This window comes from Brassica rapa, chromosome A03 (genome assembly GCF_000309985.2).
Source record: "Brassica rapa cultivar Chiifu-401-42 chromosome A03, CAAS_Brap_v3.01, whole genome shotgun sequence".
NCBI lineage: Eukaryota > Viridiplantae > Streptophyta > Magnoliopsida > Brassicales > Brassicaceae > Brassica > Brassica rapa.
Genome location: NC_024797.2, coordinates 23,828,479 through 23,847,318, shown reverse-complemented (window position 1 = coordinate 23,847,318; position 18,840 = coordinate 23,828,479). Strand labels below are relative to the sequence as shown.

At 35.5% G+C, this 18,840-nt stretch overlaps 4 protein-coding genes and 1 long non-coding RNA gene across 9 annotated transcripts; 2 read left to right on the top strand and 3 right to left on the bottom strand.

The window, feature by feature from the left end:
* Positions 1-2,793: 2,793 nt before the first annotated feature.
* LOC103860880 (60S ribosomal protein L15-1) lies at positions 2,794-4,145 on the top strand. The gene is made up of 4 exons (XM_009138558.3): positions 2,794-2,973; positions 3,119-3,285; positions 3,439-3,636; positions 3,722-4,145. Exons 1-4 carry the CDS (start codon positions 2,970-2,972, stop codon positions 3,965-3,967), a joined length of 615 nt encoding a protein of 204 aa, XP_009136806.2. The 5' UTR covers positions 2,794-2,969; the 3' UTR covers positions 3,968-4,145.
* A 168-nt stretch (positions 4,146-4,313) lies between these two features.
* LOC103860879 lies at positions 4,314-5,446 on the bottom strand. 2 transcript variants are annotated; one of them, XM_009138556.3, is made up of 3 exons: positions 5,168-5,446; positions 4,917-5,069; positions 4,314-4,588 (listed from the first exon to the last, which is right to left on the bottom strand). In XM_009138556.3, the coding sequence occupies exons 1-2, from the start codon at positions 5,171-5,173 to the stop codon at positions 4,917-4,919; spliced, it is 159 nt and encodes a 52-aa protein (XP_009136804.1). In that variant the 5' UTR covers positions 5,174-5,446; the 3' UTR covers positions 4,314-4,588. The 2 variants fall into 2 exon arrangements, with proteins under 2 accessions (XP_009136804.1, XP_009136803.1); XM_009138555.3 differs by having other exon boundaries at positions 4,323-4,588; positions 4,921-5,069; positions 5,168-5,424.
* A 932-nt stretch (positions 5,447-6,378) lies between these two features.
* On the bottom strand, positions 6,379-11,022 carry LOC103860878 (heat shock 70 kDa protein 17). Its single transcript, XM_009138554.3, has 15 exons — positions 10,876-11,022; positions 9,743-10,552; positions 9,384-9,616; positions 9,134-9,293; positions 8,787-9,032; positions 8,565-8,701; positions 8,146-8,473; positions 7,898-8,059; positions 7,682-7,753; positions 7,480-7,580; positions 7,320-7,389; positions 7,191-7,247; positions 7,041-7,102; positions 6,890-6,962; positions 6,379-6,800 (listed from the first exon to the last, which is right to left on the bottom strand). The coding sequence occupies exons 2-15, from the start codon at positions 10,505-10,507 to the stop codon at positions 6,639-6,641; spliced, it is 2,628 nt and encodes an 875-aa protein (XP_009136802.1). The 5' UTR covers positions 10,508-10,552; positions 10,876-11,022; the 3' UTR covers positions 6,379-6,638.
* A 347-nt stretch (positions 11,023-11,369) lies between these two features.
* Positions 11,370-14,486, bottom strand: LOC103860877 (O-fucosyltransferase 29). 4 transcript variants are annotated; one of them, XM_033288875.1, is made up of 9 exons: positions 14,226-14,486; positions 13,852-13,942; positions 13,543-13,619; positions 13,348-13,436; positions 13,077-13,266; positions 12,679-12,963; positions 12,281-12,609; positions 11,807-12,197; positions 11,370-11,731 (listed from the first exon to the last, which is right to left on the bottom strand). In XM_033288875.1, exons 1-8 carry the CDS (start codon positions 14,484-14,486, stop codon positions 11,858-11,860), a joined length of 1,662 nt encoding a protein of 553 aa, XP_033144766.1. In that variant the 3' UTR covers positions 11,370-11,731; positions 11,807-11,857. The 4 variants fall into 4 exon arrangements, with proteins under 4 accessions (XP_033144766.1, XP_018512553.1, XP_009136801.1 ...); XM_018657037.2 differs by having other exon boundaries at positions 11,370-11,726; XM_009138553.3 differs by having other exon boundaries at positions 11,370-11,709.
* LOC117133030 lies at positions 13,248-13,638 on the top strand. Its single transcript, XR_004456864.1, has 2 exons — positions 13,248-13,459; positions 13,491-13,638. It is a non-coding gene; the product is annotated as an uncharacterized LOC117133030 (long non-coding RNA).
* Positions 14,487-18,840: the final 4,354 nt, after the last annotated feature.

Below are 18,840 nucleotides of genomic sequence, written 5' to 3'. Positions count from 1 at the left end.
AAAATTTTTTTATATAAAAATAAATAAAACCAATAACCCGCGCAGTTGTGCGGGTCGAGATCTAGTTATTTGTAAAACTGCAGTCGTATGTGCCAAACCCTAATTAATCAGAGAATAGTCATCTTGACATACTGATTAGACTAATTATCCGTATATAATGATTAAATGTAGTCTTACAGGAATCACTTCCTGTCTTCATCTGCAGTTGATTTAGGGACACTCTCGTAAACTATTCTTTATTTTCAAACTTTTAACATAGTCAATAATTTCGAGATTAGCTATTCCTCAATGTTATTGTACACTCCTAAATCATAACCATATATATACGAATTAATTAATTTGTTTGTTTTTCCTATACATAACTAGTGCATCAAGGAAATATCATATTTCAAGTATAATAACTAGAAGTCTAAAACTGATATTTCTTTTTGTAATATATTGGATTTTATTCAAATTGATCGAAATATATATACATATATCAAACACTTTTCAAATTGACCGAAACATCTTCCACAGGAGTAAAAAGCGAGAGGTAGTTGATTAAAATGAAGAAAATATATTTTTCTATCTGTTTAACTAGCTGAATGATTCAAATATTCTTTTTTTTTTCTTTTTTCAACCTACAAGATGCATTTTTATATTCACGCTAACAAAATCATTTGTTTGTACTAATGTTTTTTTATTTGAAAAGGCTTTCGAGTGACTTTATTTTTCAATTATTGTAATGTGATTGTATATTTCTATTTAGTTTAAAATCGGCCGTTAAGAAGTCGACAATCAAGTTATTTGAATTCCGGAAGTAGATGAAAATTTATGAGATGTCGACAATCTAGAGATATTTAAATTCTGAGAATATAGATGAAAATTGATGAGTATTTTTTTTTTAACGTCTGATGAGTATTGTTTATACATGACTCCTAGTTCGTAAGCATATGTCTTTCCATGTTTTAAGTCTGAAAATTTTGATAAATGGTGGAGTACAATGAGAAAATTTGATGGATCTTTTAACTACCGTCGGAATAATATTGTAAGCAGAATTGTTTGATGACCAAAAATAAAGAACAAGTTGTTTGATTTTCTTAAATATATGTATTTTAGTTATAATATTCATATTTGTCCAATCGTTGTATAGAATGCAGAAACATGTGTTATTAATTTCTTAACCAATCATCATTAATGCCAAGTAATCAATTTAAATTGAATTTGAGGAGGATGACAAAAAAAAATTGAATTTGAGGAGCATCATTTATAAATTACAATCGCCATGTCCTTTATGATATATACATATATTATATACCTAAGATAGCGACTTGCATTATTTAAATTAATATACATGACATGTTAAATTTATAGAATAATTCTCTATGCTAGATTTTTTTCTTTGTTCTACAACATCGATTAACATATAGTCTATAAAGTAGGTTGTAGATATATCTGTAAATATCGCTTATAATATATTAAAGTTTATAGGTGGAGAATATATTACAAAAATATATCTACATTTTTGTTTGTATCGTTTCTAATATATTTATATTTTTAATATCCAACATTAAAAAAGTGGGTTTTGTAAAATACTATTACAAGCCACATTAACCATCTTAGATTTTAAAATATAAATCATTTACAAACGATATTAGCCACCTTTTATTAACTACCTTTTCGTAATATATTCCCCATTTATAAATATATTACCAATATAAATGGACAAACAGAAACTTAAATCAGTTGGCAGATAAACTAGCGAAGCAGGGGATTCATGGAGATGTGTCCTACTTATATTATAACTATGTACCTTGCTTTCTTAATTCTGTATTACACTGCGACTTTGTAATCTTTATGTCATAATAAAATCATGCAAGTGTTTAAAATAATAATATATTACCAATATCGTGGCACCAAAAGTCCCTCCGATTCCTAAGAGCATTTTCGTTTGTCTGGATATGATGTTCAAATGTATTATATTCTCTACTTGTGGCAGATGGTTATCTAGGCCATCTATTAAGTCCATTAACATTCAATATTGGCTTTAAGAGATGAGACTTCAAATTTATGCAAATATATGTAGAGACATAATTAAGGATGATGTCAGGAATCAGGAACATGATCAGAAGAAGTTTGGTTCTGATTTAGAAGGTTAAACCAAATGGAGTGAAGTATCATATGAAACACATCGTATCTTCTAGGTTTAGTGCTCCACAAGAAATGTTTCTGAACCATCTTTACGTTCATCTGCATCTTCAGATATCTCCTCATTGGAATCTCCAATAGTATCTCCTTAAGCCGTGGAATCTCCTTCTCCGGCACAACCACAGAGAACGCAGACCAATCAAGCAACTCGCTGAACGGCAAGACGAAGTTATCAGCGATGACTAATTACGGGTACGCACTCGTAGTATATAGCCTCATCGATTCGTGGACTGTTCACTTCGTAACCCATTGGACATAGACATTACTTGCTCGACTTCATGTGTTGCACGTAAGTCATTTGCACCTAAGCCTAGAATTCCCCGCGGAGGGACTTTTGGTGCCTCAACGATTCGTGGACTGATCTTTCGAAAGTCTTATAAGAATAACAAACTATAAAAATGTTATTTATTTCCTCCTCTCGTGTACTTTTACAAACTATGATATTATTGATGAAAACTTCAGAATGCACTTTTGGTGACGAATATGAACCGTATCCTCCTTAATGAAGTAAAAACACTTGATGATTCTATTATAGACCGTATGTATCATGTTGAAACTTGAAAGATGCATCTTATAATCGAGAGAAGCGAAATGAAATAATGTATCTTAGAAATCTGGTGATAACTTGAAGCCCATTATAAATGGGTAATGGGCTTTTTATTTATATAATTATCTGCCCAATTTATTTTTTCAGTGCTTTACTGGATTTAAAAACCCTAAGTTCCTTACTTTAAATCAGTGACAATTCCTACCTTGCGCCGGTGGTTTGCGGCTCTTCGAAAATGGGTAACTCGTTCTTCTCGTCCTTCGTTTAGATCCATTATTCCTCTTTTCTTTTTTTAGCATCAATGTTTCTGTTCAAATGATGTATGTTCTATGGATCTGTTATTGCGAACACTTGGTAGCCTAATGATTTTTTGGTGAACACTAGGTGCGTACAAGTATGTGTCTGAGCTATGGAGGAAGAAACAATCCGATGTGATGAGGTTTGTGCAGAGGGTGAGGTGCTGGGAGTACAGACAGCAGCCTTCCATTGTCCGTCTCGTCAGGCCTACTCGTCCCGACAAGGCTCGCCGTTTGGGTTACAAGGCCAAGCAGGTGACTAGTTGTGCCCTAATCCATAGTCTTTTGTTTAGTTATGCTGTCTGAAAATGTGACTCTTGTTCTAACTGTTAAGAGTGTTATAATATTCTCGTTGCTTTAGTCACAACATTTATTTACTTATCTAGTTGGGATGTTAATCTATGTTAGGGCTTTGTGGTGTACCGTGTACGTGTGAGACGTGGTGGAAGAAAGAGGCCAGTGCCAAAGGGTATTGTGTATGGTAAACCCACAAACCAGGGAGTTACTCAACTCAAGTTCCAGAGGAGCAAGCGTTCTGTTGCTGAGGAGCGTGCTGGAAGGAAACTGGGCGGTCTAAGAGTCGTCAACTCCTACTGGCTCAACGAGGTTCTATCTCTCTCACTCTCTTAACATTCATGACTAGTCTCTATTCTGGTGGTAGATGTTAACTTGTTCAAGTTCTTGAAATTAGGATTCGACGTACAAGTACTACGAGATCATCTTGGTTGACCCGGCACACAACGCTGTGCGTAATGACCCGAGGATCAACTGGATCTGTAACCCGGTGCACAAACACCGTGAGCTCAGGGGACTTACATCGGAGGGAAAGAAGAACAGAGGACTGCGCGGAAAGGGTCACAGAAACCACAAGAACCGCCCGTCTCGCAGAGCTACGTGGAAGAAGAACAACTCTCTCTCCCTTCGTCGTTACCGTTAATTTGCCTTTTGTTCTATCATCTTCTTCTCGTTTATTTCTCGCATGTTGTTGACTTTGTGTTTTTGGAGACTATACAATTGCGTTCGAATTACTGTTTTTGAGAAAACACTTTGTATTCACTTCCCTTGTCCACTTTTCATAGATCACTTGAGAATATGTTCCTTCATATTCAACCCAATACGAACGTTGATCATCCTTCTCTCAAACCTCAACAAAAGCTTCGATATTATCTATTATGGATAAAAACGCATTATTCCATTGTCAAGACCGCGAGTTTACTGCATATTCAGTACTGTTCTTAAAACATTTGTTGTTACGTTAATGTATCAGTGGAAACAGGAATGCGTACATGGCATTATCCACTAAACTTAAAAAATCTTATACAATCTTTCAACCAAAGAGAAATGGTTATGTTGCACAAATAGAATCAAACAAAGAAGATTAACGAGAAAAAGGACCTCACATTTCTTGATTTATTTAAATCTAATATCGAAAGATCTTTTACAATCCCATGTCAGAAACAAGAACAATCATGTCCATATCACTCAATATGTCATCATCCTTGTCAATCCAGTTTGAATTCACTGCAGTCTCTAAGCTTTCTAAATCAAAACTTTGTTCCTGCAAAGTAAAGATGCGTATCAGATTTTTACTAGTACCAATCAATGAAGATTATAAACACCTAACGAAGAGCAACTATAATTAATTTCTGATAAAACACCATGGATTCGCCAGCTGAATTCGATCCAACACCCAACGTAAACTGAACCTTTCAGTATCTAAGCAATTTATTTACGTCTCTTAAATAGAAGGGGCACTATTCTAATTCATTTCACTGACTTAATTCAATAAACTTAGCTTATAAAAAAAAAACAACCACAAGGAAGAAACACAATACAACTGACTCCAGTTTCAGATCTTAGATGAGAAGTGAAGGGGAAAAGCAGACCTACGTCTGTTTAGAGTAGGAAGACGAGGAAGGGACGCGCTTGTTGCGGAACATCATGTAACCGAGTGGTAATACGACGCCGATCATCATCACCGCCGATCCGATCAAGTAACGTAGCAGACTCGGAGGCTCCACTTCCATCACCGTCTTGAACTGCGAGAAGACGAGTCGGGATCAGCTAAAACAAAGCTGGGAAGTAATAATATAATCTGAGATCTAGATTTTTACACTCTCAAACGAGGAAATTTTACCGGCATTATAACGTCGGAGAAGAGGATTTCCGCCTTTCGCCGGTGACGGACCAACCTTGGTTGTAGAAGAAGAGAGATCTAGACTTCACTTCTCTCTCCGGTCAGGCGACTCTCTTTTGTTCCTTCCTCTCTCTCTCTGCGCATTTGTAAATTCACCAAAATTAAACCGAACTAAACCGTAAAATTGCCCGATTTTAATTATATAATTTTTTTGGAGCAATTATAAAAATAGATGCAGAGATCCTGATGTTTCTGAATCCGATCAAAACTTAAATATATAAAATTCAAAAAACTCAAAAATATCCAAAGCACAACTCAAATATCATTTTTTTTTTGCTAAGAATGTTAATATCATTAAATAGTAATGAAAAAAATTACAAGTGGTGAAAGGTTCAGTTTATGTTGTGTGTTGGATAATTTGGTTGTATAGGCTTAAAATAAAAATAAAAAAGCTTATAGAACATAATAGTTGCTCTTCTTTTAGCATTGATTAAATTGAAGTGAATGTTATAATTTTGATGGATAATAATTAGAAAAAATTATTCACAATTTTTTTCTTATTTATAAACGAACAGAGCTTCACTCGAAGAAATATGATTTTGATGAACACTAAATATGGAATAGTGATAAAACTTTTCTTTCATACTTTTCTTTTTTTTTTTTCAATATTTCGAGCTTTGATTTTAATTTTGGATTTGATTATTTCATCTGAAGGTATAAGCGTTTTTATTTTATTTTTTTCTTTTATTTGAAAATATAATATATTTTTAGTAAATGACTAGATGACAATATGACTCTAAAATTTATATAATATGATCCCAAACTAAATAATTATGTTTTGAACCGAATAAACCAAAAACCGATGGTATATGAACCGAACCGAAGTAAATATGGATTTAGAATGGTAGTTATATTTTACTAACCAAATACTGAAAAACCGAAAAAATCGAAACCGAACCGATATCCGGATTAAACACCCCTAGGCGGAAGTGATAAAGAAGATTATTGAGAAAATCCTGACACGCTCAAGTTCAACGTGATAGCCATCTCTAAGAGAACCTGAGCTGCTCTTAAGAAGCATAAGTTTATAAAATCTTGTTTCTCTTTATCCGGTTCTTGATAATCTACTTCTTTCTTGTTCTGTTCTCTTGAGATCATATCTTTTGAGAGGAATCAAATCCTTTTACTTAAAATTTCAGAGAAACAGCCAATGTAGAAATCCATAGTAGTTATTAGTTAAAGTTGCTCTCTTCTTTGTGAATAATAAAGCCCAACTATTTTTAAGGTTTCAATTGAAAGAAGAGAAAAGAGACCAAAACTTGATATGATGAAAGAAGTTGAGAAAGGAATCAAATCCTTTTGCTCAGCTCAGTTCAGCTTGGCTTTTACTAACCAACCCTCCTATTTGACACTTAAACACACAAAAGTTAAGCTCAATGGAAAAACTCTATTATTATGTATTTAATGTTAATCAAAGCTCGTCGTGGCCCTCTTCTTCTTTGGCGGCAGCTTCAGATTCAGTAGAATTGGTGGAGTCTTCTGAGCCTTTTGATTTTTCCTCCGTTGCATTCTCCTTCTTTGTTGGTTTCTCTATCTTTGGCTTCGGCTTTGGAATCCTATTCACCTTCGTCACCTGTGTATATATATTTTTATTTTAATCCCCAAATTAAATGAAAATTCCTTTTTGTGACTTTAATTATTTATCAAACTCGTTTCGTGTACCTTGTCTTGCAGAGTAAATACTTTGGCGTACACTTCATCTGACGTGAACACTGGCTTGCTCCACAGAGCAGTCCTGTGACAAGAGTTTTGTCATGTTAACTCCCTCTAATTTTAAAGACGTTAAGAGGTAAGTAAATGAAGCAACGCTCACTTTTTCTGCTCAGCTTCATTCTTCTCCAACCAGCTTTTTACTTTCTCTGCTTCCTTTGAGACCTGAATCAGAATTAACGCAATTTTAGCAGCAGCTCACCAACAATTATTAAAGAGAGCTATGTCCTTTCACTTAGATGAGCAAAACAACCTCGTTGATTTTTTCTTTTGGAAGCCAAGTTTTGTTCGTCTCCCACTCTTTTATGATCTGCGCAAAAACTCAACTCTGTTAGCTCTATCATAAGAAAACTGCCAAGTCATGTAATGTCAGTCAGCGTACCTCCTTCACTTCGGTTAGGTATTTTTGAGCGTATTCAACTGCTACGGGTCGTGCTGTAAGCTCATCCGATCTGTACAAAAATGTATCAAATGTTTTATAAGAATACTCTTTTAGCAAGCAAGCTCCCGTTCAATCAAAATATTATGAGCAGAGAACAAACCGCAAAGATATGGGACTGCCAATGGCTTTTAGTGAGTCAAGCCGCTCCTGAAACTCTGTGGCATTAGCATCCTCACCGTCCATGTAAAGCCAATCTTGCACCTGAAGCACACCAGACACCCACTCAATGTCACACGCTTGCACTCATCATGGGAACTCAATGAAATGGTATACATATAGTTCAAAATAAAATTGATACTTGCCTCATCAAGCTTCTCAACAAACGCCTTGCGCTCTTCTTGGGTGGAAATCTTTTCAAATTCAGGTGTTTCTAGCTGTTAAACCAAAATAAAACCAAAGCATTGAGTATTGAGAAGAATGGCAGCTAGAGACAATATAGTGTAGAGAAAACGAAGACTATATAGCAGCAAAAGAACAGTGATGTAATGGATATAGGGATCTATATAAAGAACACTCACCTTCTCTTTGGTAGCATATATATAAGATTCAAGGTTGTTCTTTAACTCGGCCGTTCTTCTTCTTTCCTTATCTTTCTTGTCCAAGGCTTCTAATTTTGTCTTAGCTTCAGCAAGAGACTCTTTCGTAAAAGGTGCTCCAGGTCCAACAGTTTTCTCAACTACCTACAAGTCATATATTCGAAGATAATTGGTTAGTGGTGATGATAGTTATTAAGAAAATCTTGGAAACAGTAAGCCAGAATACACACCTTCAGAGGAATCCTAAATGTCCGCTTTTTCAGCTTTTTTTCTGTCCCCAGGTCTACCACAGCTGGTTCTTCAGCAGTGCTGTTTCCAGCATCAGCTTGTAGTTCCTCTTTATTTTCTTGTGAATTCTCGTCAGAGGCAGCTCCAGTAGACGCATTGCCTGTTGTTGAGGTTGTGTTACTCTCGATAGTCACGTTCTTCTTTGGAACTTCTACCCATTCTGTGATTTCAATGACAGCGTCTCCCCGATCTAGACTGAGAACCCCACTTCTACTTAGAGAGAAATGCAGATTTGCCTTGATAGGTGCTGACAGATTCCGGGAAGAATATCTGTCAAGATCAAAAAGTTTTATTTATTGGAAAACCATTGTTCTCTGTAAACGGAAATCATCAATAAAAAATGCAAACTGTAAGCTCTTACTTCTCAGTTGCATCCGTCAAACCAGAAACAGAATACTGCGCAAACACCGGGGAGGTAATTCCTGGGGGTAGGATATCCTCGGACTCATAAGCAAGTGACACGTCAAAATCTTTGTCAAGGACAAATGTTCTGAACATCTGTGAAAGAATCAGGTACATAGAATTATTACAAGACATACAACACAGTGCTAAGCTTCAAAAGGTTGTGAATGTAATAATGTACCTTGCTGGGTAGCTTTTTCATCCGTGGTACGAGTTGTTGCTTTGTGCTCTCATCTTTCTTGACATTAGGACCTTCCAACTCAACTAGAAATCCATATGGGGAACCATCAACTATACCTAGCCTACGTTTCAATTTGATTCCATCGCTCAAGTTAGCAGCATGTAGCGCTGAGCCGAGGACAATAGCCTCATCAGCATCCAGATGTTTGTCTAGATCTTGCTTCCCAATAAATTCCTGTATCGTGCTCTGTAATTATAAAGAGAGGGAAAATCAGATCAAAAGCGAATAATCCAACACCTTTGGATGTAGAAATCGAATTGATTTGCTTCAAGAGCATGAAAGTTTACCTGTAGTTTGGGGACTCTAGTAGCTCCTCCTATTAGCTCTACTGCATATATATCATCCATCTTCAAACCTGAATGCTTGAGAATATCTTTTAAAGGTGTAAGAGACCTTTCCCAAAGATCTTTACAGAGTTCCTCAAACTTCTCACGGGAAATTGTGCTCCTGAAAGAAAACGCAAGTTAGAATTCAATGCGCATCACAAGGTTCGGCGAGCTGGAAAAATACGGAAATCTTGATATAATTTAGTTATACCTGAAATCACGATCATCATGGAGAGATTCAACAGATATTGGAGCCCCAGTGTTTGCACTCAAAATTTCCTTTGTACGTTTGACTTGTTTCTTTAATTTAGCCATTGCTTTAGGGAACTTCCTCACATCAACTCCATTACCCAGCTGCTTGTTAAACTCATCTGCAAAGTACTCTACCAAGCGCATCTCCATACTCTGTCCTCCAAGTCCCGAGTCCCATCTAACATCCTTGACCTACATTCAAATAATTACATCTAACTCATTACCAACTGAGACCAAACTGAAAAAATTAACATGATAAAACGGAGCTTATGTCACACATACTCAAAAACAAAACTGTATATTAAGACCATAATTTACCTGAAATTGATTGACAGAAACAGTCTTGCCAAACTCCTTCTCATTGTAAGCAGAGTAATAGACAAGGGCAGCATATGTACTACTCGAACCCATGTCATAAAATATAACATGTCTCGACGCATTCGCGAAATCCTTATCAATCCCATACTGCAAAGCTGCACCGGAATGCTCATGAACCAGGGACAGAACATTAACCCCAGCCAACTGAGAAGCCTGGATCAAACCCCGTCTCTCCGCTTGCCCAAAGTAAGGTGGAACCGAAACAACCATATCCTTCACCGGGATCTTCGCATGGAACTCAGCTAAGTCAGACCCATACCCCAAGATCATAGCCAACAACTCCTCCACCGAGTAAACAGTCGTCCCATCATCAATCTTAACACCAACCGCTCCTCTAGAATCCTCAACGATATCAAACGGCAAGTACACAGAGTCGATAAAATCCTTGACATGCTTGAAAGGCTTCCCAACCATGTCCCGAAGCTGTGAATAAACTTTATTAGGGTAACGAGCCGTGATCCCTGCAGCTTCCTCGCCTAGTAACCTGTCACCGGAGTGGAACGCCACCAAACTTGGGGATTTCCTCTTGGACATCTCGTTGATGGCTACAGAGATCGGACTCTGCCCACGTTTGATGTTAACTACAGCGACTTTCACCCATTCTGAACCTAGATCTACGCTTGCAACAGCTGATTCCGATGGAAGAGGGAGTACAGAGAGCAATGACAAGAGCAACACTATCACGGTACACATCTTCTTCCTCATGTTCCTATCGTTAACTAAAACACCGAGATTAGAGCCGCACTTCCTCTGCAGGATAACAAAAAACGAGTCAATAACCCTAGAAACAGAGCAAATCCCCAAAAAGAACTACGATTCGATTTCGAATCTAAATCGATCACGGCCGATAAGATACACGATTAATCAGCTCTAGAATAGACTAAGTACTACCAACGCAGAGTAAAACTAATGAAATCGAAGAAGAAACGTTAAGATTAAGCAATGTTATCAGGAACATTCGTGGAAACTTTCGAATGCACGGAGAGAGATTGTAATCAGGGCGTGTGAGTTAAATCTAAGATAGTTTGATGCGATCATCAGTGATTCGAGAGTGTGAGGCGAAAGCTACATACCAGTTTCCGAGCTCCGATCGCATTCTACGGCGGAGATCGATTTGCAGATTCAGAGGTTTTCTCGAGAAAACTAAAGTGAACAAACGGAGACGAGAGAGTGTATATATTAACGGAGAAGAGAGTTATCAAAGGTGTTTAATAAAAATCAAATGCTGAGGTGGATCTGTGATTCTGAGATACCACCAATTGTAGTAGTCCACGTGTGAATATTGACACGTGTTGATATGTTAGACGCTTAGTGTGTTGGTGATTACGCTTTGTTGTAGAGTGGTAGGCCGAGAAGTTTGGAGTGTTGTTTGGTTTAATCCAGGTGTAAACCTCTGTTCTAATGAGAGGTTTAGCCAAAACGCTGGGCCGTTGTTGTTTAACTTTGAAGAACACAGAGGCTGGATTGGGAACATAGACAAGACACATTTGAATGTAATTCCAATAATTTTCATCAAAATTGGGCAATCTTAAGACTAGACCAAAATAAAATAATCAAACTGAGTTGATTACAGATCCAAATAATTTTTCTTTGATTCTAAAATGAAATACAAACAAAAAAACTCATCAGGGAAAAAACTTGATTTTACAATTAGGGAATACAAAAAGACAACTGGTTTAAAAAAAGAAAAAAAACCTAGATTTGAGGTAATAACATAAGACAAATACAAGACAATACATAGTTTAGGTGGTGTCACAAAATCAGAAGGAAAGAGAGAGAGGTGGGTTCTATGTATGCCTATTCGATAGAAGTATCTATAAACACTTGAAGCAACAAGCAACTACCTGGCAAGCTCCTATACCTCTTTCTCCTCTACATGTGTTGATTGATCAATCTCCATACAACAGCTGAAACAACATTGCCACTTTTCTTATTACATAATGTAGATTTCTACTGTTGTATGTTAATATTCTCCTTCAAAGTTTGGTTTGGATTTTAACCTACCTGGTAACAGTAAAATCCAGCGACCTGCACTGTCTGCTGAAAACAAATTTACTAATCAGGGAAAACTTCGTCCCGCTCACTGTCTGCTGAAGACAAATGACCATATCCAGGTCTGGTGTTGTTGTGCACCTCTTCTAGTATATCTTCTTCTTCATCCTCCTCCGTTGAGTGTTTGTCGTAAGAAAAGGGTCTCTGACAAATGCAAGACTGCGGGTACTCATGGAACTCACCACGTCCTGGTTTGAACTCATCAGGATCACCCATGAATCCTCGCTGACAAGATTTAACTTTCTTAGCGAAAGTGTGCCACTCCATCTTCTCTCGGTCCATAAACAAAGCACTGAGCTTCTTTGCATTAGGCCTTATGGTCCTCTTATGCCCCATGTACCTCCTGTAAATAACATACTCACAAGTGATCATTCTCATGTCTCATGTGTTATATACACAAGAAGTCGTAGAGAGGTTTGTTGTTACCTTCGGCCAGCAAGAATCTTGGCCATGTTTCCATTATTATTAGTGATAAATACGTCACTTTCGTCGCTGACTATGTAATCAATAGCGGCAAGACGTGAAGAAAAGGGAAGCAAAGGCTTGAGCTCATCATTGGCAAGCATTTCCTTGGTGTAAAAGTTTGGAAACAGATCTCTGAGTGGTCTCAGTGTCTTCTCACCACCATATATCTCTCCAGAGGCAACATAGATGTATGTGTTGTTAGCAAAACCAAGAGCGCGCAGCATTAAGCCCACTTCATGAGGTGTAAGAGGGCATTTCCCACGCTTTCTTTCCTCCAGAGGGTCCAGATCCTGCAGTGATTACCTAGTGAGATATTGCAACTCCAAACAACTTTAAAGACAATAAAAAGGATCACTCACAGGCAAAGTGTCCCATCGTTTTCTTATTTCTGCTAGCTCAGCTCGCTCTTTTTCGCCACCGCCAAAGTCACAACCAGAAAAGGCTAGCATGTCTGGTTCAAACCTCAAGTGGACAGCTATAAAACGTTTGGCCATCTTTCTCATCCTCTTGACCACTTTCATTCCAACTGATTGTATGCGCTTTGTGAATCTTAAAGCATTATAGTTGACCCTGCAGCGCAACTTTTGCATGTCTTCGTCTAGCTCATTTGCTAGTCTGTAGTCAAACTTTGTCAATTGCAAAACCTGCAATATTTAAAGAACCATTAACATACAAGACTGAAACTGAGGCATACATATTGTTCTACTCAATGAGGTAACAAAAAAAGAAATTTGATTCTTAGGTGAAATAGTCTTACATGTCTTCTCGAGAGAATTGGCAAAACTTGGTCGAGATAATACTCAGGAGTAGACTTTCGTGGGACACGCATGGTATAAGGAGGCTTCTCCATGGAGCGCATGACTCTGTCAGGAACTCTCTTTACTATAGTCACATCTTTTGTAAGGGAAGAGATGAACCAGTTAACATCAAAAATGTCATTAAAGTCACTACACAGAAAACAAAAACAAATTCAGATAATGCATGATAAGAGCAACATGTTCAATTGGCAAAAACTAGCTAAAATTTACCTATCATCTTTCCAATAAGAATGGTGATCCAACTCAGGTACAACTAAAGTAGCATTAAGAATCCGTGCTACAACTACTGCATCTGTTATCTGTCTCATAAAAAGAACATTTAGTTTCAAACACATGTAACGCTAAAAAAGCAGGTCTCAATGAGAACCATAACTATATGCATACTCTATTGAGCATATCACTTACTCCTGTTCTTTGCTGGTTCAGACCTCCACTAGCCGCAATCAGCAAATAACCATTAGACGAGTGGTCCTGGACAGCAGCTGCATATCCCCAAAACAAGATGAAAAAAACAAATGTGAGACGAAATGTTCAAAGTCTAATGTACTTGTACATCAACAGATTCCCAAATTAGTATTGCCATGAACCAAATTGTGATTTTAACCAAATTTAAAAAAAAAAGGGTAGAGCCAAACTTGCTATCAGATCAATAAAGTTACAAACTTTTACTACTAGAATCCAAAATCAACTAAACTTTCACTTTCTGACACTTACGTGGTAAGTTCCTTCCTCTTTCACTGCATCCATAGAAGAACTTCGAATACTTCGACTTCCATACATCAATTGGCTCCCTACGGCTCATATCCTGAGAACATCCAATTTCAAGAACTCAGTTAGAACAAAAAAAAAGACTAGAATCAAGTAAAGCTGAAAGCTGCAATTTTAGAAAGCGTACCAGTAAGCAGTAGCGGCCCTGATGGGAAGCACAACAAGCACCAGCTTCCAGCCCACCAATTTTTTTTGAAACAATCAGCCTTTTTAGAACAAATCATTGATATATATATGTTACTTTAGTTACATATAATACAGAATAGACCAAGTTTTTGAAAAATTGCTTATGGTCTTTGCCATGTCAGGACCGGCACTGCCAGTAAGCTCCTTTTGCTTAGTTGCTGAGAATACCACTCGAGGTGAGAGACAACGTGACCGGTGAAGAGAGAGATGACACCTAAGGTGAAGAGCATGAACCCACAAACCGATGTCCACATTACCGTTCTCTTGGGCTGACCCGGGAAAGATCTCCACCTCCATAGCCCGCTCTTGTTTCCCCCACCGTTGAGCTGAGGAGGCGAAATCTTCGTCGTCAGCAGCCTCACGCTCCACCTCCACACCTCAGCTACCAATTTCATCACTGGTTTTTACGGAAATGCCATCTTCTCCCCCGAAACCAAGAAGTCTCGGGAAGCCACCGGAAAAAAAAATGATCCTGATCGGAGATCGGAGGATTTGGGTTTTCAGAAAGGTAGCGAAGTATATGTAAGGATCTCTCTCTGTTTGTAAAGTTTGAGAATTTACGAAATGGTGAAGACAGACAGACGGAGAAGAGACAGTACAGGCGTAGCCTTTTTGTTCTGTTTTTTATTTGGCTAATTATTCGTTTGACAAAAAAAAAAAAAAAAAAATTTGGCTAATTATTCACCTGGATTAATTTAAATAATTAAGTACACAAATCACGATAACCGAATAAAATCAAACCCGGAATTAGTTTCAACCATTGAAGATTAAACCGGATTCTACGCCATTTAGCACTGAGTAAGACTTGCTTTTAAAGGCTTCTGGGTTTTGAACTACAGCTCAACTCCTATGATTAGCTTACTCAAAAGATCGAATTAAGATATTCTATAGAAAAAATTAACTCATACTTTCTTTCTCTATACCTAAAATATTAATGTTTGAAAATATTATTCATTTACGTTTTATATTAATTTTCGTTTTAGGTTTATGCATAGAGATTAAAGAATATTTAATTTTGCATATTTTCAAAATAAAAACATTTTTACTTATAAATTTAATCATATTTTAACCATTATAAAATAAATTATAGTATATATTTAATAAATTTTACATTAAAGTTTTAAAACGATACTCATCCGTTTCATAAAGAATGTCACTTTGATATTTTTTATACAAAGTAAAAAAATGACTAAAAAGCATTTAAGCTTTTATTAATTGTACGTATTCAACCAATGGTATTTAAGATAAATAAAATTATTTATAAAATTAATGTATTTGTGATTAATATTAAATTAAAAATTGCATTAAATTTTTAAAATGACACTCTTTTTGTAATAAGAATAAATGTTAAAATGACATGTAATATGAAACAGAAAATAATTATTTTAAAATAAAATTTTATTTTACAACTATATTTAAAATGAAACATATGGAGTACTATGTAGGGAAATTTTAACATAAGGATCAAGTCCTAAAATTCCTTAGCTACGTTACAGTCCTTAGTTTTATTAAGCAAAATATTATTATTATATGTGTATTTGTCTAAGATTAAGCGCTAAGGACTGGTGATGTTACTCCGTTGCGGGTGGTCTAATAATGTTATTCATATCTTTTTGGAAACATAAACTATTAGATGGAAAGAAAGCACAACAGTTACATGAGAATCAGTATCGAATTTAAAGTTAGTTGTGATGGGGTCACGTGATACAAAATCAACACACGTGTCCGTCCCAAAACAACCGGCAAGTTATGATCACACGATAACCAAGTCGAAATTGCTCCTACACCGAATTAAACTGGTTTACACGATAACCAAGTCGATAACAAGCTAGTTTTTTTTTAGTTGGATGATTGGACCACAGGCTTCCTGATTTGTAGCTTAATTTAATTTGGTCATGTTATGTAGTTCAATCATTAATTAAGCAATCAATTACTCCACTTAACATGGATATAATTCGTCTTCTCAGAATCTTGGTGGCACTACAAAACTCTTAAAGAAGTCAAAATGTATTTTTATTACAGCAAAAATTAGTCACTTTTCTTTTAAAGAATATATCATTGAGTTATTATTGTCCAAGGATAGTGAAAAAACATAGCTTGGTCATAAAAAACACAGAAAACTAGATTTTGATCTGTGCTTCGAAAGCGCATGTTTTATGGATTAAATACGAAGTTTGATATGAAATAGTATTTTAAGTATATTGTGTATTATTATGTTATAAAATCGTATTATATCGAATACATATATTTGTTTAAAATTATATAACTTATGAATAAGTTTATTCAAGATTTTTTATATATACTTTTATGTAATTCTTTCTTAAGTATAAAAATTTTACCTAAATTTGATAAACGAACCAAATCAATACGATATACAGGTTGAGGTTCAGGATTGAAAAAAAGTACCTATTAATTTTTTTTGGACCTGCGGGTCTCTGTTGGACTCCGAGTACCCAAAATACCTAGAATATTTTGTTCATATTATGCATATTTGAGTAATTCATATATGTTCTAAGTATAAAAATATTATTGTAAATTTTGGATTCGCGTTTTCTGTTATAGTTTCAAGTTTTGGGTAAAATTTCAAAATTTAAAAATATATTTAAAATATTGGATATTTTTGGTTCTCGCGTAAGATTTTGGTCTTTTAGATATTTAGTTATTTCTGGTATTTGTTTGATTTTGAGTATTCTCGTGCTTGATTTTTTTGACTTTTCGGACTCTTTAGATATTTTTGTCCTAAATACTCGAATCGAGCTAAACTCATTACGTAGCCAAATTACAAATTACAAACTGACCTGAAACTAAAAGGAACCGATCTGAACAAAAAAAAATCAAATACCTAGTTGGATATAAATGTCCAAGATCCAAAGAACTTGGACATGAAAGAAACCGATTTATATTTGATCCGAAAACCCGAATGCCCAAATCTTACCTTTCATTATATTTTTGTGGATTTTATAAAAGTTACATTTGTTCAATTGGTGAAACTTAATATTTATTTGAGAGGTTTCTGGCTAATTTAACAGTACATATTTATAGGTTTTTTGTTGAGCAGTAAACAAAAAGATTTGTTGGGTTTTTGATAATTTTAAACTTATCTTAAATATTAAATTTTTATTTATCAATAAAATAAAACTAACATAATATATAATTTTTAAATGTATCTTAATTATGAAGTTAATGAGACATATTTAGAGAATAGTATAATAAAGTGTACGTGATATTATATTTTCGTGAACCAAATTTATGTGGTCGTATATATATGGTATAATCTTTCGTTTACAAAAAGATATGAGTCCAATAAATAAAAGCTTTGACTAAATAATTGTTAGAAAAATTTAAGGTAACATATTGTGTGTCCAAATCAAAGTAAGACCAAAATATTATTAGTTAATGAAAGAGTCCAAACAACATTTTAAAGTAGATTTATTAAAACTCTTTCACTTTTAATAGTATTGATACTACACATTATTAACGGAGTGACTAAGAGTACAAGATATCTTAATAATATGTAATTTATAGGTTTTTTTCCTAGAAAAAAAGTATTTTTAGGCTTTACTATAGTATGTATCATACCATATATGTAGGATCAAAGGAACAGCGCATGTTTATGTAGTCTCTAATCATTTTTTGTTGTTCAACACTCGAGACATTTCCCGGCTCTCTTCTTTGGGTGGTTATTGCCTTACTGGCTAGGAAATGAGATTTTATACATACGGTCCCAGACTCCCAGCGTGTCAGTTGTGGTTGCTTATCTCAGCACCTCAACAACCTCGGCGTATCGCTGGATGATTTATACAGGTCGCGCTCCCCGATGTCTTAAAGAGTTGCTGTCGAGATGGTGTTGCTTGAGCGGGAGAAATTTGAGGAGTGCCTGTACCGCTGTTGCTGGTGGTCAGGAGATGAGAGGTGGTGGCGCCTGCTTGGAATGGTCGTGTCCTCTGTCTTTTGTTGTAGGTTTTTTTTTTCTTAAAGTGGGTTAATCGGTAATTATGATCAGTTAATTCCATTTTTTCACTCGATTCATTTGCTGTAATCCATTAAACCTTTTCAGATTATGGATTAATTAATATAAATATTACTACTTTTTAAAAAATTACATATTTACTTGTAAGTAGTTGGTGATATGCTTTAAACAGAACCGGTCCTGAAATATTCATGGTCCAATACGAAATATAAAAATGAGGCCCTTAGCTCTATTTTCATATTTTGACATAATTGTTCAAAAACTGTAAAACATAAAAACATGGTTAAACAAAATATTGTGACTTGTTATCTATCATGTTGATTGTTGATGACAAGAAATCAAGAACAAAATTAAAACTAAAATCAAAATTTGAGACTTTGGTACCTGATATGAGAAGCCAAGCCAATCAAACAAATGTTGTTCAATATTTTGCTTTGTAACTCGTACGAGGCAGGCGGAAGAGGCGTGAAAGAATGTCTATGAAAAAAAAAAAATTTAACCTAGATGACAATTATTCTAAATCAATTATTTTCCTTTTTTTGCTGTCACATTTATTTTCTTTTTAATCCACTCATATTTACTAACACAAAAAGATATATAAAACTTAATTGTCTTTGTATTTTAGTGATGTCCCACCACTTTATTATTATCGAGAATATACACATAACACATTTGTTATATTACTAAGTAACAACAATGAAAAAAATAGACCCTAGAAATTTGACATAAATAATAGGCCCCATTCTATTGTATCGTATGTTTGGGGTCAGACCTGGGCC